The 20,099-nt window shown below is 45.2% G+C and overlaps 1 protein-coding gene across 1 annotated transcript; it reads left to right on the plus strand.

Moving 5' to 3' along the window:
* The first annotated feature begins 21 nt into the window (after positions 1-21).
* LOC118272026 (fumarylacetoacetase) lies at positions 22-6,786 on the plus strand. The gene is made up of 9 exons (XM_050693855.1): positions 22-334; positions 607-714; positions 2,745-2,869; positions 3,190-3,330; positions 4,114-4,211; positions 4,693-4,848; positions 5,209-5,415; positions 5,970-6,118; positions 6,519-6,786. The coding sequence occupies exons 1-9, from the start codon at positions 251-253 to the stop codon at positions 6,720-6,722; spliced, it is 1,272 nt and encodes a 423-aa protein (XP_050549812.1). The 5' UTR covers positions 22-250; the 3' UTR covers positions 6,723-6,786.
* Positions 6,787-20,099: the final 13,313 nt, after the last annotated feature.

The raw sequence follows: 20,099 nt of genomic DNA on the forward strand, positions 1-20,099 counted from the left end.
ACATAACCTAAAACTCCTTTCATTTTCATCTCCACTTAAACAAAGTTCTAAACTTTCCCTATTTAAAAAGATAATCGTTCCTTGACCTTGGAGACTGGTATCTAGTCCGGTCCACTGTCCCGCCGGCCGGCGAGTAAACCGGCAAGCAAACCGGCTAGTAGACTCGCTACATTAACATAAACAACTTTATAGTACAACACAATCTACCTAACACACATTCCGACCGCTATCCGACCGAGAACCACGTACAATGAAATCGTTCATACAATATTCTCCAGAATCAGATTTTCCTATAGAAAATCTACCCTATGGCGTCTTCACTTCACCTAATAATGTAAGTAAATATCTATCAATAATATTAAAAAATGTGTATTCAATATTAGTTTTTATTGTCATGTAATAAGAGTCATATGTGAATATTAAACCACTGACCGTACTCAATGTCTTCTTTTTGACATTGCATATTGATATAATACTGCGAAATTAAGAAGTATATTAAACAATTATGAATTTGTCAAATTGGTGTGCTATTTTATTTAGCAAGGTTATGTATTAATTTAGTTCCAGAGTTAGTTAAGTTGTTTTTTTTTGTTTTCTTGTTTTTAGATCGAGAAACATATTGGAGTGGCGATCGGGGAGTTGATTCTTGATCTGAATGTGATCTCGCATCTATTTGATGGACCCCTGCTGAAATCTAAACAGAATGTATTTAAGGTAAAGTACCCACTTTATAAGATTTATTTATTATCTTATGTTTAAAATTCCTTCAAGTTTTTATAAACCTGAGCAACTATTAATTTCCACAAGTTGTGCTTCGTTAATAGAATACCGATCTTTTACCTACTCATTTATATTCATTTTCAATACTTCAGGTGAAGATCCATAAAATTAGATAAGTATTCTTAAGTCCTTAGTACATAGGTTCTTACAAATCATAAAATAATTAAATCTATTCATATTTCAATATATAAAAATGAATTGCTGTTCGTTAGTCTCGCTAAAACTCGAAAACGGCTGGACCGATTTGGCTAATTTTGGTCTTAAATTATTAGTGGAAGTCCAGGAAAGATTTAAAAGATGAGAAAATATAATTTAGGTGCTTGCCGAGTCAGTCAGTATTCCAATAAGTATTTATATTCAAGTTTTGTACATAATCCAGCTTGTACATAATTGTAAATAGTCGATAACACATTATTTGTTTACTGATAAACAACATTTAATACATAAGTGCTGCTTATGTATGACAAGTACATTAAAACAGAGCTTAATCAAGTGGATATCATTTACATAAAGTGTAAACATGTTTGTAAGCTCCAATGTACTTACCTTATTTACTTGTCTATCTATGTATAACAATTGGTACCTTATTATGTACCTACTTGTTACCGTATTTATTTAAGATGATAGATACGTCTCTATAATAATCTAAGTATCAAATAGATGTTGGATTCTTCTTCTCAATTAACACTCGTACGTAACTTAACAATGTAGCTTGACTAGTTTCAAGCGGCGCTTGGGAATCACGATTGACTGTGCGACGCTCGCTACGTCATTTGTCGCCCAATGCTGCTGGCGTGTATAAGCCCTCAGCGCGGCTTGAAATTAGTTGAATGATGTCGGCAAGGTAAGCCTTAAATATAGATAAAATTCATGTCGTCAAACTTATAAGGAAAATTGATATAGGTACTTGCGAATCTAATAGGTTTCCTGAGATTTTAACTACAACATTCGGCCTGTCTAAACCATAGAAACACTAAAAGTTCCTATAAAAACACTAAACTTTCCTATAGAAGTGGGTACAGACAGACACACCTCCATTTATGATTACTGATTAGTTTACAACAAAACAACACTTCCGTGTGTTTGTGAATATATAATTAACTTAGATCTACTAACGTCGTCAATGTGTTTACGTTTTAAATAGAATTCCAGTTTCATACAAACTGGTTCGATATTACGCCATGTTGTGCAACTTATATTTTACTGAATAACATAAAATATTGATAGGTACCAACGAATTAATGAAAAGTATAAAGTTTCGATAGTATTTCATAGGTCGACATTTATTCTTAACAAAATTGTGAAACTTGTCTTTGAAAATACACGTCCCTAATATCCCTTTGAAATAGTATTTCGCTAAATTAACCAACAACCATCTTAGAGCTATCAAAATAATAATTAAATTCAGTTATTTATGAAAATAAAGTCTATCCATATTTTATAAAAAGGTAAATGAGAATGGAATTATGCATAATTCTGCAGTTAAGACTGCATATTAATTGATATTGTTTTATTAACTAAGATTGAAATTATAATCCCTAACGCCCGAATACTCAAACGCTGCTCAATTTTAAGTTGTACTTAAATATCGTGGTATCTCTGTCATTTTATAAAGAATTGATAATGAGAGAACTACATTTGAGAGCGTCTTAAAATTGAGTAGCGTTTGAGTGTTCGGGCATAAGTCTATTAGTGGAAACCTATAATTGGCTTCGTGTAGCTATGCTTGTATCTGTGTCAAAATTGTATTAGCTATACGTTCTCCTAATATAAAATAAATAAATAAATTATTAATTGAAAATTTGTCCTGGCATGGACCTTTTTCGAAACACACTTAAGATATCTACCCACATACCACAATGTCTGTGTTGTAATTTTATTTATTGTCTATCTCGTTAATTATTTGATTCTCGTTTTTTGTTACAATGTCTTCAAAAACTTACCGATAACCTTTTTAATTTCAGGAAGAAAAACTCAATGCGTTCATGGCACTCACGCGCCCACACTGGCAGGAGGCGAGGACCACCATACAGAAACTGCTGGACGCTTCCAACCCTACGCTACAGAACGATAGTGATCTGAGACAAAGGTACGTTAGATCTGTAAAGCATAGTATATACCTATAGTTTGTCACCGACGTGAAATAACGCTTTCGCTGTGTGTATGAGGCTATCGGAGACCCAATTACACCCCTTCCCAATCTTCCCAACCTCCTATTCGACAACAACACTTAAATTCAAATGTCCATGGGAGGCGGCAATTGCTTACCATCAGGTGATCCGTATGCTCTTTTACCGACTTATACCATAAAAAACAAAACAAAACCAGCTAAATAGTTAAAAATATTATGTTTTATCTTAGTAGTAAAATATTTAATGTATAATGTATGTTTGTAATGAAATTCTGCAGAGCCTTCGTGAAACAGAGCGATGCACAGATGCACGTGCCGGCCGAGATCGGCGACTACACGGACTTCTACTCGTCGCTGCACCACGCCACCAACGTCGGCATCATGTTCCGGGGGAAGGAGAACGCGCTGTTCCCGAATTGGTAACGTTTCATTATTTATTTATTTATTTTTTTAATAAAAAGTTGCCCCACATTAGGATTTTCTCCTGTGTCGTGGGTGCGTTTACAAACATACAAGTTCACATGCACATGACACCCAGACCCGAAACAACAATTTGTGAATCACAGAAAGAGTTGCTGCGTGCGGGAATCGAACCAGCCAGTTGCCCAGCCACCGCACCAACCGTGCAATCAAGTCAGTTATAGCTACTATAATTATGTATATGAACTGCCTTTTACCAGATTAACACAGGCAACGTTAATCGGGATAAAAGACAAAAGTGGTGCCACATTCTTCATCGGCATACGACATACCCTATCCAAATAAAAAAAGGTAAAAAGAAACGAAAACCTTTAAAGCATTAGAAAAAAAATGTTTTTTGGGGAAGGCGTTTTATTTCGTTTTATCTTAACGATGTATCTAATGATGTGAACGCAGTTGCCGTGTCACAGAACCCTTATTTTTGTGACCAGGGGATAATAAACATAATTTGACTACACGGTTGGATGCCGCGCAACGTGTAGTGGGTTCGATTCACAGTGTGATCCGCAAATTGTTGTTTCGGGTCTGTTCGGGTGTGATGTGTATGTGAACTTGTATGTTTGTAAACGCACCCAAAATATTCTATTGTGGGGCAGAATCTTTAGAATGAGGCTCTAGAAACACTTTGGCGCCGACATTCAATAAGACATTTTCTACTTAGATACTGCTCAATAGCCAATGAAATTAGATAGATAAACATTAATAAGGAATTATTTACCCAGGAAGCAGCTTCCAGTCGGCTACCACGGCCGCAGCAGTTCCATCGTCATATCGGGGACACCCATCGCAAGACCATATGGACAGACTTTACCCGTTGAAGGTACATAAGCCCTATTTACTCGTATTATAGTTAGCTATTAGGTAACTCCTTTCATAAAATAAATACTTGTATTGTTGAGGTATTTTGCTTAATAGTTACGTTATGACCACATTCTATCCACGAATAGAGTAATGTAGTCATGTCGAGATATACAATGTTTGAAGGGGGAAAATCATCCAATACTTTGGGCGCATTGGGCGAGGTGAGAGGAAGTGTCAGACTCTTACTGACTAAAAGCTTTCGTTCCTACTCCTGTTTTTCGAGCCGGAGCCCTGGTAAACTCGCTAGGTAGTCCGCAGCTCCGGTCAACATTTGACTAGGTTGCGACTTGATTTTGTCTATTTTGACCGGGCTAATTACCCGCGCAGAATATTGACTACAAACCAGCCAAAATATTTGATGAATAAAAGCCATCATTTTTTTATAAACTCTCTTATTTTCTGTATTAAAACTTATAAGTACCTCTTCTGTTTTTAACCAGGCGCCGCCCCTCACTTCGGTCCGTCTCGCCTGATGGACTTCGAGTTGGAGATGGCTGCCTTCGTCGGCGGCCCTCCCACCGCACTCGGACAGAGGGTCACTGCCAAGGAGGCTGAGGACCGCATCTTCGGACTTGTACTCATGAATGATTGGAGTGGTAAGTACTGCTGTTTTAAAACATAATAACTGATAGATAGCAAAAGCAGCTTTCCTGCTATAAGTATTTATTGCGGATTATATTCAATTAGACTTCAATGGTAATATTTTTAGTGTAGAAATATTTTCAATGTAAGAATTCCGAATAATAGAATCACTTCACTTTATACAATCGATAAATGTAACAACTATCGTGAGGTACGAAATTATTGCGCACGCTGCACATGAATAAGAGTTCCGGTGTGACTTGAAACTAGTAGAGTTTTTCTCAAATAGTTTACCTAAAGAGCCCTAAATTAAAATTAATCAATAAATACATATTTATTTATAAAATTAACTAACTCAAACAATTTATCTCCAGCTCGTGACATCCAAAAATGGGAGTACATACCCCTGGGTCCCTTCACGGCTAAGAACCTGGGCACCACCATATCGCCATGGGTCGTCACCATCGAAGCTCTGCGGCCCTACGTAGTGGACAACTTCCCCCAGGACCCCACACCCTTCGCGTACTTACGGCATGATGATAAATTCAACTTCGATATCAAGCTGGAGGTCGATATGAAGCGTAAGTTGTATTGTTTGACGTTTTTAAGATGATGGTAAGTTGTCGCTTGCTACACCCAAGGCATCACGAATGCGTTGACGACTATAATGTAAGCCTGTGAATTGCGCAATTTGGTTTACCTATTGCCTACGTATTCTCGAAGTCATTTGTGCCAAAAGTAAATATTTAACTCCGTACTTAATTGCAGTTCGGCTATTCTGTAATAGTCTATTCGAAACAATCCTAGTGAGTTCGATCACAGTCCACCATGTCATTGGTTGTGAGAATAATCTCCACCAATGACGGGCGAGAATGCGGCCGCTCTCACTTCGAATATTTCGAATTGACAATCACACAATAGCAGTACGCTAGTAAAATGATTTTTAAATTACGAAACAATCAACATTACCTCTGTACAACTTCTTTTGTTGTTAATCCAATTTAGCGATTCATCAAAACGTTTCAAATATAATACAAAACCGAATTTAAACCACCCTATATCAAAACTTCACCACCCATATCAACAAGACTTACCAAAGGTAACAATTATTCAATTTTGAACCTTATTCCAACAGCGGAGAACTACCCAGCCGCGACTACTATCTGTCGGTCCAACTATCGGTTCCTGTATTGGACGGTGAAGCAACAACTGGCGCAGCAGACCGTCACTGGATGTAACCTGCGGCCTGGAGACCTGCTGGGCTCCGGAACTATTAGTGGAGAGGTCAGGTTTTTCTAAAATGGTTTCTTTTTCATAGGGCAAACGAGCAGACTAAGCTACCTACTTAGGGTACAGATCAACTGTACCCTTAGTAGAAGTTTGTTTTACGTTCAAAGTCATCGAAACGAGAGCGCGTTCGGCGCTCAGATTGACCGATGGAAACAAATACACCAGATTGGCGGTAGTCTCACCCATACGGCGTAGCTCAACGTAAACGTTGTTTAATTGTTTTACGCCGCTTTTCTGCGAGGCCGTATTATCACTTCGGTTATCCATAAACTTATCCCATATAAACAATCTAAACATTAATGTGTGTCACAAATAATTACATTCACATTTATTTGAACCTATTACCCCATCTTTATTCACAAATTTACTAATCAACAAACCTTTCCACCCTCAGGCATCAGACTCGTTCGGCAGCATGTTAGAATTATCCTGGAAAGGTACGAAGCCACTCAGACTGCTATCAGGCGAGGAAAGGAAGTTCATCCAAGACGGAGACACCGTCATACTTCGAGGGTACTGCGTCAACGAAAGTGGAGTCAGAATCGGTTTCGGAAAATGCGAAGGAAAACTCCTCCCTGCCATACCTTTTGATGATTGATTCTCGACCTTATGAACTGTAACTTTGTATAACTGTTTTGGATATATTAAATGTTTTCCATTTATGGTTTGTTTTTCTTTGTTACTTTCCCCTGACGTCACGATAGACGTGTCATAATACGGAGTTTTATCAAACTACAAGACAGTTTTAGGTTTATAATAACCAATTTAATTACATTGTTGTATTTTATTTCTTTGAAATATTGACGTCGATCGCGGCGACGCATCTACCTTTTAAAGGAAGCATAAAAAGGAAGCCCCTTGTGGCTTATTTATTACATTTTAAGAAAGTAACTGTGGTGAAAAATGCTCTATACAAAAAGCAAAGCGCGACATCTGGTTGCCAAGTCTTATGACTTGTATCGTCTTTAGAATTGATACAAATAACATGTTATTATTCATTGTATTCCCAAAAGCAAATGAATTAATTGATGATAAGTAGAGTGTAAAGAGAAAAGCGCAATTTCAAAAACATCTTAGTTTGCAAAATTTTGTTCAAAATGATCTTCCCTACGACGAATACATGCCCGAACACACTTCCTTATCCCTATGACGTTTACTCTTGGGCTAAATATGCGTTTTATTTCGTCACTATGTTTTGGACAAAAATTTCGATATTCTGCCAATTCCCTCTGCATAAACAAGGGAGTTCATGTAAAAATCAACCAGCGTTAGATTCTGGACCGCGCTTGCCATGTAGTTGGACCCCCGTGCCAATATAACGCCTGGGAACCAAAGTTTCCAACCATTGCCCCACAGTAGTTCGGGTTCCCTCTATCTGGCAGAATTTTAATGCTCCGAAATTTGTTTGGCATAACACACTTGGTAGAATCTTCTTTAAACGAATATACATAAGGCATAAAAATCATTTAGTATAATTATTGTTTTGCCGAATGTTTATATGTCCGAATTTACAAAGGCATACTTTTAAGATGGTAGAATTTTATTTGGCATAATTACTTTTGGCAAAGCTTAAATTTGCATAATTTCGTTTCGCATAACATTCATTTGGAGCGACGATTATTTGGAATAATTTCACTTGGCATATTAAGAAGATGGCAGAATATTGATATATCATTTGGAATATGATATTGTCATTTTTATAAAGTGTAATGACATTCTTAACCTTAAACTAAAATATTGACTTAAAAAGTCAATATATTGTACTACAAAAGTTAGTGAAGTGACAGAATCGAATCGCTGCAAAACCGACTGCACGTAGTCTTGTCTGCCCTACCCCTAGAGTGCAATTTAAAATCGCGTAGGCGCGGAGGGGCGAGGCGGCCCGCGGGCTGAGGAGCAGGCGGCTAAGAGCGAGCCGCCGCGGCTGAGGCTGGCCGGCGAAGCCGGCCAACAAGCCGAAGCTGCGGTGGTGAGCGAAAGCCGTCTGCGACGATTAGCGCGCGTGGGGCCGCCGGAGCCCCGCAGCGCCGGAGCCGTGACAGAAACTATGCTTGCTTGCATGCTGCTTGCTTGCTTGCATGCTGCATGCTTGCTTGCATGCTGCATGCTTGCTTGCATGCTGCATGCTTGCTTGCATGCTGCATGCTTGCTTGCATGCTGCATGCTTGCTTGCATGCTGCATGCTTGCTTGCATGCTGCATGTTTGTTTGCATGCTGTATGCTTGCTTGCATGCTGCATGCTTGCTTGCATGCTGCATGCTTGCTTGCATGCTTGCTTGCATGCTGCAATTGATTTCACTCAACGCAATAAAACAATATGACGTCTACCTCCAATCCTGGCACAATCCTCCAATCCTATCAACGGTAAGAAATACTTCTAACTATGAATTTTCCGTGAAAAGTATGCCAAAAGACGATTCTAACTTGTGAACTTTCTGCAATATGATGTTTCTACCTTTTAATTATTATGACTATGAAATTTATGCCAAAAGACGATTCTGACAGTAAACTTTCTGCTAAATGATGGTTCTACCTTTCAATTATTATGCGTATCAATTTATGCCTAAAGATGATTCTGACTTACAAAATTATGCGTTTTTAATGTATTACAAATGATGGTATACCAAATGATTTTCTGCGAAATGAAGTTTCTGCCATGCGTTGTTATGCAAAATAAAATTATGACCAAAAAAATTCTACTAATAAAGGTAGACCCCAGTAGTTCGATAGTGTGCTGGATAAACTATCACAATATCCATTATTAGCCACAAAAAAGTCAACGAAATCCGAAAAAGCAAACCATCGTTAGCGCATCGTGGTTTTAATTCAAATGTTTGCAGGGGTATCATAATTAATTATTTGATTGGGCCCTACTTTTCATCCAACAATTTAAATGGTGAGAATTGCGAAAAAAATTAAGGAATGTGCTAGCGTCATTGTTTTAAATTTGAATTTAGAAACAAGATGATAACTTATTGAATTAATTTATTAATTTGATTGACGAATTTAATCCATACGACGATTGTCAAGTGCATTATCGAACTACTGTGCGGCAATGGTCGAAAACATTGATTCTCAGGCATTGGATTAGTAGGGCGGTCCAACTATATGGCATGCACAATGACCAGAACCTAACGCCGGTTGATTTTTACATGAAGTCCCTTGTTTATACAGACGTAATTGGCCGTGTATCGTAATTCTTCTCCGAAACAGATTTGAAGATAATTACGCAATAAAACGCATATTCAGCCCAAGAGTGAACGTCATAGGGATAAGGAAGTGTGTTCGAGCATGTATACGTCGTAGGGAAGATCATTTTGAACAAAATTTTGCAAATTAAGATGTTTTTGAAATTGCGCTTTTCTCTTTACACTCTACTTATCATCAATTAATTCATTTGTTTTTGGGAATATTGTAAATAATTTTACGTTTCTGGGTAGCTAATAAACCAAGGAAGTTTTTCTAATAGTTTGTAGGGGAAGTCCGGGAGAGTTGAACCACTTTTAATATAAAATACCATAATTATTTGTTTATTGGGTTTAGAGAATCGATTATACACTTATGGGATGCCTTACTTTAGTAGGTATATTTGTGCTTAATTATATTGCTAATAAATGCGCTAGTAACATTTTATTGGCATTTTACTAAAAAATGAAAGATGAATCAAGTCTCCCTACCTACAGGGACACTTGAACCGAGGTATGGGGAGAGTTGACCATATTGTTTTTGTGGAAAATAAAAATCATTTTCGGCTTCAATCATAGTTTTAATATCTTATCTTATACAGTAATTAACTTGTTTTTAATACTGCTATCAAAGAAAATGTAATTAACATAACATTCTTCAGGGTTCCGTAGCCAAATGGCAAAAAACGGAACCCTTATAGATTCGTCATGTCTGTCTGTCTGTCCGTCCGTATGTCACAGCCATTTATTTCCGAAACTGTTGGGCCTACATAGTTGAAACTCTGTAGGTTGATGTATTTTGATAACCGCTATCCGAATTTTGAATAAAAATTAATAAATTTAAATATTAAAGGGCACTCCATACATGGAACTGATTAAAAAAAATGTTTTTTTTTTAGCTAGCCTATCCGTAATGGTGGTGGTGTCTATGGATAGGGCTTTAAAAAAGACATTAAGGTTTCTAAAATCATTTTTCGTCAAAATCAACCGTTTGAAAGTTAGACGCTTCCAAAGTGAAAAAATTAGTGTCCCCCCCCCCTCTAACTTTTAAAATAAGAGAGTGAGAAAACTAAAAAAAATATATGCTGTAGATTTCAATAGAAACTAACAACGAAAATTGGTTTGAACGAGATATCATTATTAGTTTTTAAGAAATAAAACATTTTCAAAAACCGCAAATATAACTTTGTCGTTCATACAAACACTATGCAAAACCAAGTTATTTTATAACTTTTATATTGTGGCATCTACTTGCTACTACGGAACCCTTCATGGGCGAGTCCGACTCGCACTTGGCCGGTTTTTTTTTGTAAAATTGTTTCAAAAATGCCATATTTATTTTTCAAGTTTGTCGAATAGAAGCGCCTCCCTTAATTTCATCTATGGCATTTTGCAATTCCATTTTTGTGAGTTTTTTTCGTTTGCGAGCATTTTCAGGAGGCTTGTATTGAAAAGGCATCGTACAAGTTGGCACTGCAAAAACAATAAATTATATTAAGACAGAAAAAATATATTAAGTAGGTATAATTTCCCTGCACAGGGAGACATGAACCACTGAGCAAGTCTCCCGCAACCACCCTGGTGCAACTCTCCCGCTCACACTAATTCCCAATTTAGTTTATGACAAACAAAAACCGTTGATCGTAGAGAAAAACACTAAGCACACGTCAAACTACATTTGTTTGGCAATATAATAATATCAACACACAATACGTATGTAGCCGCACCGCACGGCTACATACCTACTTCATACCCATTACCTTACAAACCTTATATACCTTAATACCAAACCTTATATACCTTAATACCAAACCTTATATACTTACCTTACCAATTACCATCCATATACTTACCTCAGTTACCAACCATATACCTTAACCAGTTACCACATACCTCAAGCAATACCAATTACCAAGCGACGTTTGACTCTCTGTTAGCAAGAAACGGGGAAAAGCATTGTCTTGAAAAAGACAGTTTTACGAAACATCGCAGCGGCACTAGCATTGTTATCACAACACCGTGCCGTGCGTGGTCGCTTCGAAAGAAGCGGTTTGCATGCAAGCATGAGGCGCCAGCGGAGCCCGGCGACGGAGGCGGCGCGCATGCAAGCATGAAGCGCCAGCGGAGCCCGAGGACGGAGGCGGCGCACCTGCACCCGACGCGCGACGTGTGTTCTTCATCTTCGATCTTCACTCGACGACGGCGCGCGGCAAAAGGGCGCGGGACGACGGGGCCGTCTCTACGTCCCCGACTGGGGGCGTGAGGACGCGCGATCCAGGCCGAGGCCTGTTTCGGCGGTTTCATGTCGCTGCCCGCGACTGCGGGCGAGGGGTTGGAGTAGTCGGGCCCCTCGCGGGGCCCGATGCGATGTCAAGTCCGTGTAGTAGCGCCGCTAGCGGCCGCGCTCAAGCCGGGCTGGCCCGGCGAGCAGCAGGCGGGTAGCGGCGCGTGGTCAAGTCCGGTGGGGGAGCCTCTACCGCCCCGCCCCAGCTAGGGCGGGCGGGAGGCTCATGTGGCTGCGTCAGGTGGGTCGGTCGGGGCGACCAGGTCTCGCGGCAGACCGTATCCGTCGGGGGGGCGCCGATGGTATGGCGCCAGCGCCCGAAGGTGGTCGTGCTGCGACTTGCTGGCGCGCTCGAACATATTAGTGCTCAGGCGCTGCACGAAGTCGTCGACGCTCTCTACGCCGAGGTCTCTCGATATGGTCGCGTTCCGTACGAAGCGCGGGGCCTTGACTATGGTGCGCAGCGTGAGAGACTGCTGCGCACGGAGGCGTTTCTTGTTGGATTCGGACACGAGCGCGTACCAGGCCGGGGCGGCGTAGGTAAGCCGTGTCCGAATGTAGGCCTTGTAGATGCCGAGCTTCGCACGGAGCGGCAGCGACGAGTCGAGGACCGGGCGCAGGAGGTGACGGGCGGCGCGCGCCTGAGCAACAGCCTGCTGCACGTGGGGCGTCATGGACAGGGAGCGGTCGATGGTCACGCCGAGGTATTTAACTCTCGGCGCCCACCGTATTGGCTCACCCATCAGAGTCATGGTGTCCGGCTTCATGATCCCCACGGCGAGCGCTTGAGTCTTGGCCACGTTCACAGCCAGTCTCCACTTCTCCAGCCAGTCAGGGAGTGCATCTAGGGCGCGCTGTAGTTTGACTACTGCGTGCCGGGCGTTCAGCGACGTCGTGTAGAGCGCCGCGTCGTCCGCGTAGAGGGCGAGCTTGGCGCCGTCCACGACGGGGATGTCGTCCGTGTACACGCAGTAGCACACGGGTGAGATGCAGCTTCCCTGGGGCACGCCGGCTTGGATGCCGCGCTCAGTCGACAGAGAGCCTTCCACTGCCACTTGGAAGGTTCTGCCGTGCAGGAAGGTGGCCACGATCTTAACTAGTCGACGAGGAGTAGTAGATGTGGCCAGCTTGCTGAGCAGGCCGGCGTGCCAGACGCGGTCGAACGCCTTCTCCATGTCGAGGAATACTGCAGCGGCCCGCTCGCGCTTGTTACGCGCGGCGGCCAGGTCGTGCAGTACCCTCGCAACCTGTTGGGTCGTGGAGTGTTCGGCCCTAAAGCCGAACTGTTCGCCGCGTGGCTGGAGATGTGGGCGCAGGTGCAACAGCAGCAGCTTCTCGAAGAGCTTCGAGACGGTATCGAGGAGCGTGATGGGGCGATAGCTCCCCGGCAGCAACGTGTTCTTCCCCTGTTTGGGCAGCATAATTACTCTGCCGAGCTTCCACCTAGCCGGGAAGTGTCCGGTGCGGAGGATCCCGTTGAATAAGCGGGTCAGCGTCGCGATTCCTCGCGGCGGCAGGCGGCGAAGGGCCTCGTTGGGGATGCCGTCCGGACCGGGTGCCTTGCGTAGTGGGGCTCGGAGAGCCATACGCCGCACCAGGCCAGGGGAGAACACGATGGGGTCTTCCTCGGGGGGGATCGGCTGCTCCAGGTACCGTTCGACCTGTTCCTCGATAGCTGCTGTGTGTTGCACGTTGCGGGCTGGGTTGGGCTGGAATGTAGCCTCCAGGGAGTCGGCGAAGAGCTCCGCGCGGTCCTCGGCACGGTAACGGGGGGTTCCGTCGCCGGCCAGTAGGGGCCTAATCGGAGCCGGCTTCCCTGCGAGGCTGCGGCACAATCGGTGAATACCCGACCAATCATCTGTCGCTCGCTCGATGGCGCGTTGCCACGACTCGCCCGCGTGGTTTGCCACTGCGGACGAGATCTTCGCAGCCAGAGCGTTGAGCGAACTCTTCATGGTCGGGCAGCGGGTCCTTTGCCACGACCTGCGAAGTCTCCTCTTCCTCTCGATCATGGCGAGTATGGAGGCCGGGAGTGGTGTCGGCCTCCTAGGCGTCGCGGTGCTCGCCGTCTGGGCCTCGTCGAGTGCGGCCTGTGTGGCCGCGGCGAAGTCGTCGGCGAGGCGGTCCACGTCCGCGGGCGTGTCGACGCGGTAGGACGGCGAGTTCCGCGCCATGTGCGCGGCGAAGGAGCGCCAGTCCCGCCGTGGGCGAGGAGGAAGAGGTCGCAGGTGCTGCGGGATGTCCTCGAGAGTCAGACACACCGGTTGGTGGTCTGACAGGAGATGGTCGTCCAGGACGTCACAGTTGACCGTCGCGGTGATGCCGCGCATGACGGCCAGGTCTATGACGTCGGGTAGCTGCAGCCGGTTGCCTGGGTAGTGGGTGGGGGCCTCTGGGCCCAGTACCACGTAGCCGTGGAGCTCTGCATCATCGAGGAGACGAGTTCCCTCGCTGGTGTTGGTGTTCGCGTTCCACGCGGTGTGCTTCAAGTTGAAGTCGCCGGCCACCACTGTAGGCAGCGGCGAGTCCAGGAGGACGCGGACGTCAGCCACTGCGAGACGAAGTTGTGGTGGCCTGTAGAACGCGAACACTCGGGTCGGCTGGTGGTTGATGCAGATCTCCACGCCCAGCGCGTAGGCAGCAGACAGCGTGGGCACCGGCAACAGCTGGTGGACGATTCTTCTCCTGACCAGGATTGCCAATCCCCTGTAGGCAATCCCTGATGGCGAGACGTGGTCCTCCCGGTAGACGTGGTAGCCGCTGAGTTTCAGCTTGTCCACCGGTCTGAGGTGCGTCTCGTTGATCAGGGCTATGTCAGCTTGCCGCTGGTCTAGCAGCAGCTTCAATAGCCTGGTCTTCTCGAGGGACATCCCGTTGGCGTTCCAGAATACTAGTCTAAGGTGCCGCTGGTCCATCGCAAACCAGGGACTTGATTGCGTCTAGGAGCAGCGGCACTGGATCGCTCCGCTGTGTGACGAGCGCCGTCACGATCTCTTGCAGGATCCGGACGACGTCGTTTACTGTGAGTGTGCGGGCGGGCTGCGCGGGGGTCGGCTGTGTTGCCGGCCGTGGCGCAGCCGTGCGCCGCGCCGGGCGCGCAGCGGTGGCAGCGGAGGTGGCAGTGGTAGTGGTGGCAGCGGGGGCGCGGGGGGCGCCGGTGGGAGCAGCAGCGGGGGCGGCAGCGGGGGCGCGGGGGGCGCCGGCGGGAGCAGCAGCGGGCTTGGGCGCGGGACGCGGTCGACACAATATTTATAGGCACGCCAGCGAGAGTGCCGTGTGCAAAAGGCGCGCTGCGCGCCCCGCGCGTCTCGCGATCCCCGGCGCGTCGCCATTGGTCAAAATATACATATTGTTGTACATATGTAAATATTAGTATAAAAAGCGTAGTTCTGGAATAAATCGAACATTCTTGACTCATCTCTCGCCGGAGTTTTATTAACAACTACCTAAGAAGAAACCCTAACTATTAGGACACTAGGCTCTCCTACCTAGCTCCTAAAGTGGTGACCCCGACGTGATACTGCCGGTCGACGGATCCTCAAGAATCGCCTCCTAATAAAATCAAGAATCAAGCTCGTCGTAATGTCCAACGAGAAAGCGCCGGAACTCTCGAGCGTGTCGACGTCGCTGCGCATCCCACCCACCGAGAACCCCACATTTCCCCGTGTACCTGCACGCCTCGAAGACAAAATCGACATGCTAACGAGGGAAATCGCAGAACTCAAGGCAGCCAGCCAATCAAACCATCGCTGCAACCAGAGATCGACGAGGCGGTCTCAGAACAGATCGCGATCGTCAAGCCGACATCGCCCCCACCCCCGACAGCGTAGTAACACTCCACGCCGCACGGAACAATCACATGGAGTGTGTTACTACCATCGTAGGTTCGGGAAAGAGGCGCAGCGATGCACGCGCCCATGTAATTTCCAAGAAAACGCCCGTCCGGAAAACTAAAAGCTGCGTTGGATGCGGCGGGAACCGGCGCAACTACTACGTCATACCGCCTATTTATAACAGACAGAAACTCACGTCTGTCATTTTTAATTGATACCGGAGCTAACGTCTCTGTCATCCCCAAGAAAAAAGGCGTGAAGATATCTCCAACTGACTTTTGTTTATACGCCGCGAACAACACAGTCATCCCTACCTACGGCGAGAAGACACTTCAGTTGGACCTAAACCTACGGAGACCTTACAGCTGGAAATTCATCGTCGCAGAAGTCAGCAAGCCAATCATCGGCGCCGACTTCCTACGCCACCATCAACTACTCGTCGACATAGCCGGTCGATGTCTTGTCGACAAGGTCACTAACCTCTCCGTCAAAGCGCCGATCTCATATTCCGCCGAGCCTACTGTAAGAAGCATAGACGTCGAGGAACCGTATCACGAAATACTCAGTAAATACCCCGACATCCTTAGACCGTCGTGCATGAAGGATATCCCAAAGCACCGTGTGGAACATCACATCGAAACCACTAGTCCACCCGTACATTGTAAAACCCGGCCACTACCCCCACACCGATATCTGGCCGTGAAACGGGAATTCGAAGTAATGATGCAGCAGGGATTATGCCGTCCAAGCAAAAGTCCCTGGTCCAGCCCACTACACGTCGTCCCGAAGAAGAACGGCGACATACGAGTATGCGGCGATTACCGAAGACTCAACGACGTAACTAAACCCGACCGCTACCCAGTACCTCGCCTCAAAGATTTCACGTACCTACTACACGGCAAGAAAATATTCACCACCCTCGATCTTAATCGTGCGTACCAACAACTACCCGTGTACGAACCGGACATCGAGAAAACAGCCATTACAACCCCGTTTGGCTTGTTCGAATTTCCCCGAATGTGTCCAGGCCTAAAAAACGCGGGACAAACATTCCAGCGGTTCATACATCAAGTACTCAACGGATTAGACTACGCATTCCCGTTTATCGATGACGTAATCATCGCGTCCGAGAACAACGCACGACACATCGAAGATCTCCATGAAGTACTACGGCGATTAAACGACTACGGAATTACCGTAAACCCATCGAAATGCGTCTTCGGTAAAGATACAGTAAAGTTCTTGGGATACCAAGTGTCGAGCGAATGAATCGAACCGCCACTCGAAAAGGTCAACGCCATCACTAGTTTCCCCAAGCCCGAAACAATCGCCGATCTACGTCGATTCCTCGGCATGGTAAACTTTTACCGCGATAGCGTACCTAACGCGGCCCGCATACAAGCGCCGCTAAACGCGTTCCTACATAATTCCAAGAAACGCGACAAGACAAAAATCGAGTGGAATAACGAAGCACTTCAAGCATTCGAGTTGTGTAAAGCTAGCATACAAAACGCGGCCTTACTCGCTCACCCATCACCGTCACCCACTCAACCAATATCGCTAATGTGTGACGCATCAAACACCTGCGCGGGAGCTGTCCTACAACAACTTGTAAACAACAAATGGGTACCTCTCGGCTACTTCTCGAAGAAATTCTCAGAAACACAACAACGTTATAGTACGTTCGACCGAGAATTATTATCGATCTACATGGCCATCAAACATTTTAGAAAAATGTTCGAAGGAAGAGAACTCATTGTTTACACCGATCACAAGCCGCTTACCTACGCTATACGCAAGCCACGGTCGGACAACGACACGCAACGACGCACGCGTCAGCTGTTGTTCATAAGCGAGTTCACGACCGACCTACGTCACGTGAGCGGCGCGAGCAACGTGGTCGCCGACGCACTGTCTCGCGTCGAAACGATCGACTTGCCATCGCCGATAGACTACGATCTACTGTCTCAAGCGCAAGAAAAGGACAGCAATATTCCCAACTTATCAAAACAAACAAATATTCAACTGAAGAAAATCGCTATACCTACTTCAAACAAACTTGTTTACTGCGAAGTATCGACGCCTCATATTCGTCCATACCTACCAGTTGACTTTCGTCGCATCGCATTCAACGCCGTGCACAATACAAGTCATCCTGGTATCCGTACTACACGCAAACTAATGCAACAACGATACTTCTGGCCGTCTATGAACATCGACATTGGTGAATGGGCAAAGTCGTGTGTCGACTGTCAACAATCAAAGATACATCGACATACGCACAGTGACGTCACACCATTCCCGCCTAGCGAGCGATTCGAACACGTACACATCGACATCGTCGGACCTCTGCCTACTTCTTCGAGCGGACATCGATACCTACTTACGATGATCGATCGCTGCACACGCTGGGCAGAAGCCGTTCCCCTGCGTGAGATATCAGCCGAAGTCGTCGCAAGGAAACTGTACGAGACCTGGATTGTACGCTTTGGTTGTCCTATCAAAGTCACTACCGACCAAGGACGACAGTTCGAGAGCGGTCTGTTTAAAAATCTCGCTCAGCTACTGGGAGTGGAACGAACCCGGACTACTGCCTACCACCCGCAGAGTAACGGGATCGTGGAACGCTGGCATCGTACGCTCAAAGCTGCGCTCATGACTCGACTCGCTGACAACAACAAGTGGTTAGTCGAGTTACCTACAGTACTACTGGGACTACGAGCCGCCACGCGCACTGACACTAACACTAGTGCCGCGCAGCTCACCTACGGACAAGCTCTAAGGCTACCCGGCGATTTCATCTCACCGTCGCCTAACACGAAGATGGATAACGACTATGTGACAGACCTACATCGAGTTATCACAAGTCTAACGCCCACTTATCAGTCGCACGCTAATCGGCAGAACATCTTCGTGCATCAAGATCTACAAACTTGCAGCCACGTATTTGTACGTGAAGACGCAGTACGTAAACCACTGCAACGTCCGTACAAAGGTCCATACCTAGTCACGAGAAGAACTGAGAAGTACTTCACACTCAGTACACCTAAAGGTACTACTAACGTGTCAATCGAGCGTCTTAACCTCTAGACACCTGGAGTACTATAAATAGTATTAAATAAATGTTGCTGTAAAGGCCGAACGTTATTTAGCGGGAAAAAACAAACACTCGGGAATTGATGCTATAAAAAGGCTGCCCGGTCGTACTCGAAGCACAAAGTTCTAAAACGTTCGGCCTTTACAGCAACATTTATTTAATACTATTTATAGTACTCCAGGTGTCTAGAGGTTAAGCCAGCCTACATCACGAACTACGATCACTCAGACCGCTGTGCGACACCCCCAGTTGCTACTCAAGATCAACCCTGTCTACCTACCAGCGACGTAAGAAGAACGCGGACAGGCAGAGTCGTCAAGACCCCAGTACGCTTCGCTCGGGGGGGAGTACTGTAGCCGCACCGCACGGCTACATACCTACTTCATACCCATTACCTTACAAACCTTATATACCTTAATACCAAACCTTATATACCTTAATACCAAACCTTATATACTTACCTTACCAATTACCATCCATATACTTACCTCAGTTACCAACCATATACCTTAACCAGTTACCACATACCTCAAGCAATACCAATTACCAAGCGACGTTTGACTCTCTGTTAGCAAGAAACGGGGAAAAGCATTGTCTTGAAAAAGACAGTTTTACGAAACATCGCAGCGGCACTAGCATTGTTATCACAACACCGTGCCGTGCGTGGTCGCTTCGAAAGAAGCGGTTTGCATGCAAGCATGAGGCGCCAGCGGAGCCCGGCGACGGAGGCGGCGCGCATGCAAGCATGAAGCGCCAGCGGAGCCCGAGGACGGAGGCGGCGCACCTGCACCCGACGCGCGACGTGTGTTCTTCATCTTCGATCTTCACTCGACGACGGCGCGCGGCAAAAGGGCGCGGGACGCGGTCGACACAATATTTATAGGCACGCCAGCGAGAGTGCCGTGTGCAAAAGGCGCGCTGCGCGCCCCGCGCGTCTCGCGATCCCCGGCGCGTCGCCATTGGTCAAAATATACATATTGTTGTACATATGTAAATATTAGTATAAAAAGCGTAGTTCTGGAATAAATCGAACATTCTTGACTCATCTCTCGCCGGAGTTTTATTAACAACTACCTAAGAAGAAACCCTAACTATTAGGACACTAGGCTCTCCTACCTAGCTCCTAAACGTACCTCAATAAATACGACAGCAATCACAAAACTACTTAAAACAAAAAAATATACTCCGCAGCAACAGAAACACGTTTTACATTGTCACTGACGAACCACACCACTAAGATGCAAAATGGCTGCATACTTATGATTGGCCTCTTGAGTGCGACCAATGAATGTTTTGTCGTGTCGTTCGCACTAAATTCAAATACAATTTTGAAAGGTGGTTCAACTCTCCTACCTGGGCAAGTCTCCCGGTTTTCCCCTACGCTTAGTGTCATATATTTTTTCGAAATAAATCCAGTTATCTATTGACCAAATTAGTGAAACAAAACAAAATTTCATAGAAAATTACTTGCTATTTTAAAACGAATGATATTTCTGCCATTATTAATATTTATAAATGATAACTGATGTATTGGCAACTGATTAAAACTAAAATAACTAAAATCCAACCAGTATTT

The sequence above is a fragment of the Spodoptera frugiperda genome, chromosome 5 (assembly GCF_023101765.2).
Source record: "Spodoptera frugiperda isolate SF20-4 chromosome 5, AGI-APGP_CSIRO_Sfru_2.0, whole genome shotgun sequence".
NCBI classification, from domain to species: domain Eukaryota; kingdom Metazoa; phylum Arthropoda; class Insecta; order Lepidoptera; family Noctuidae; genus Spodoptera; species Spodoptera frugiperda.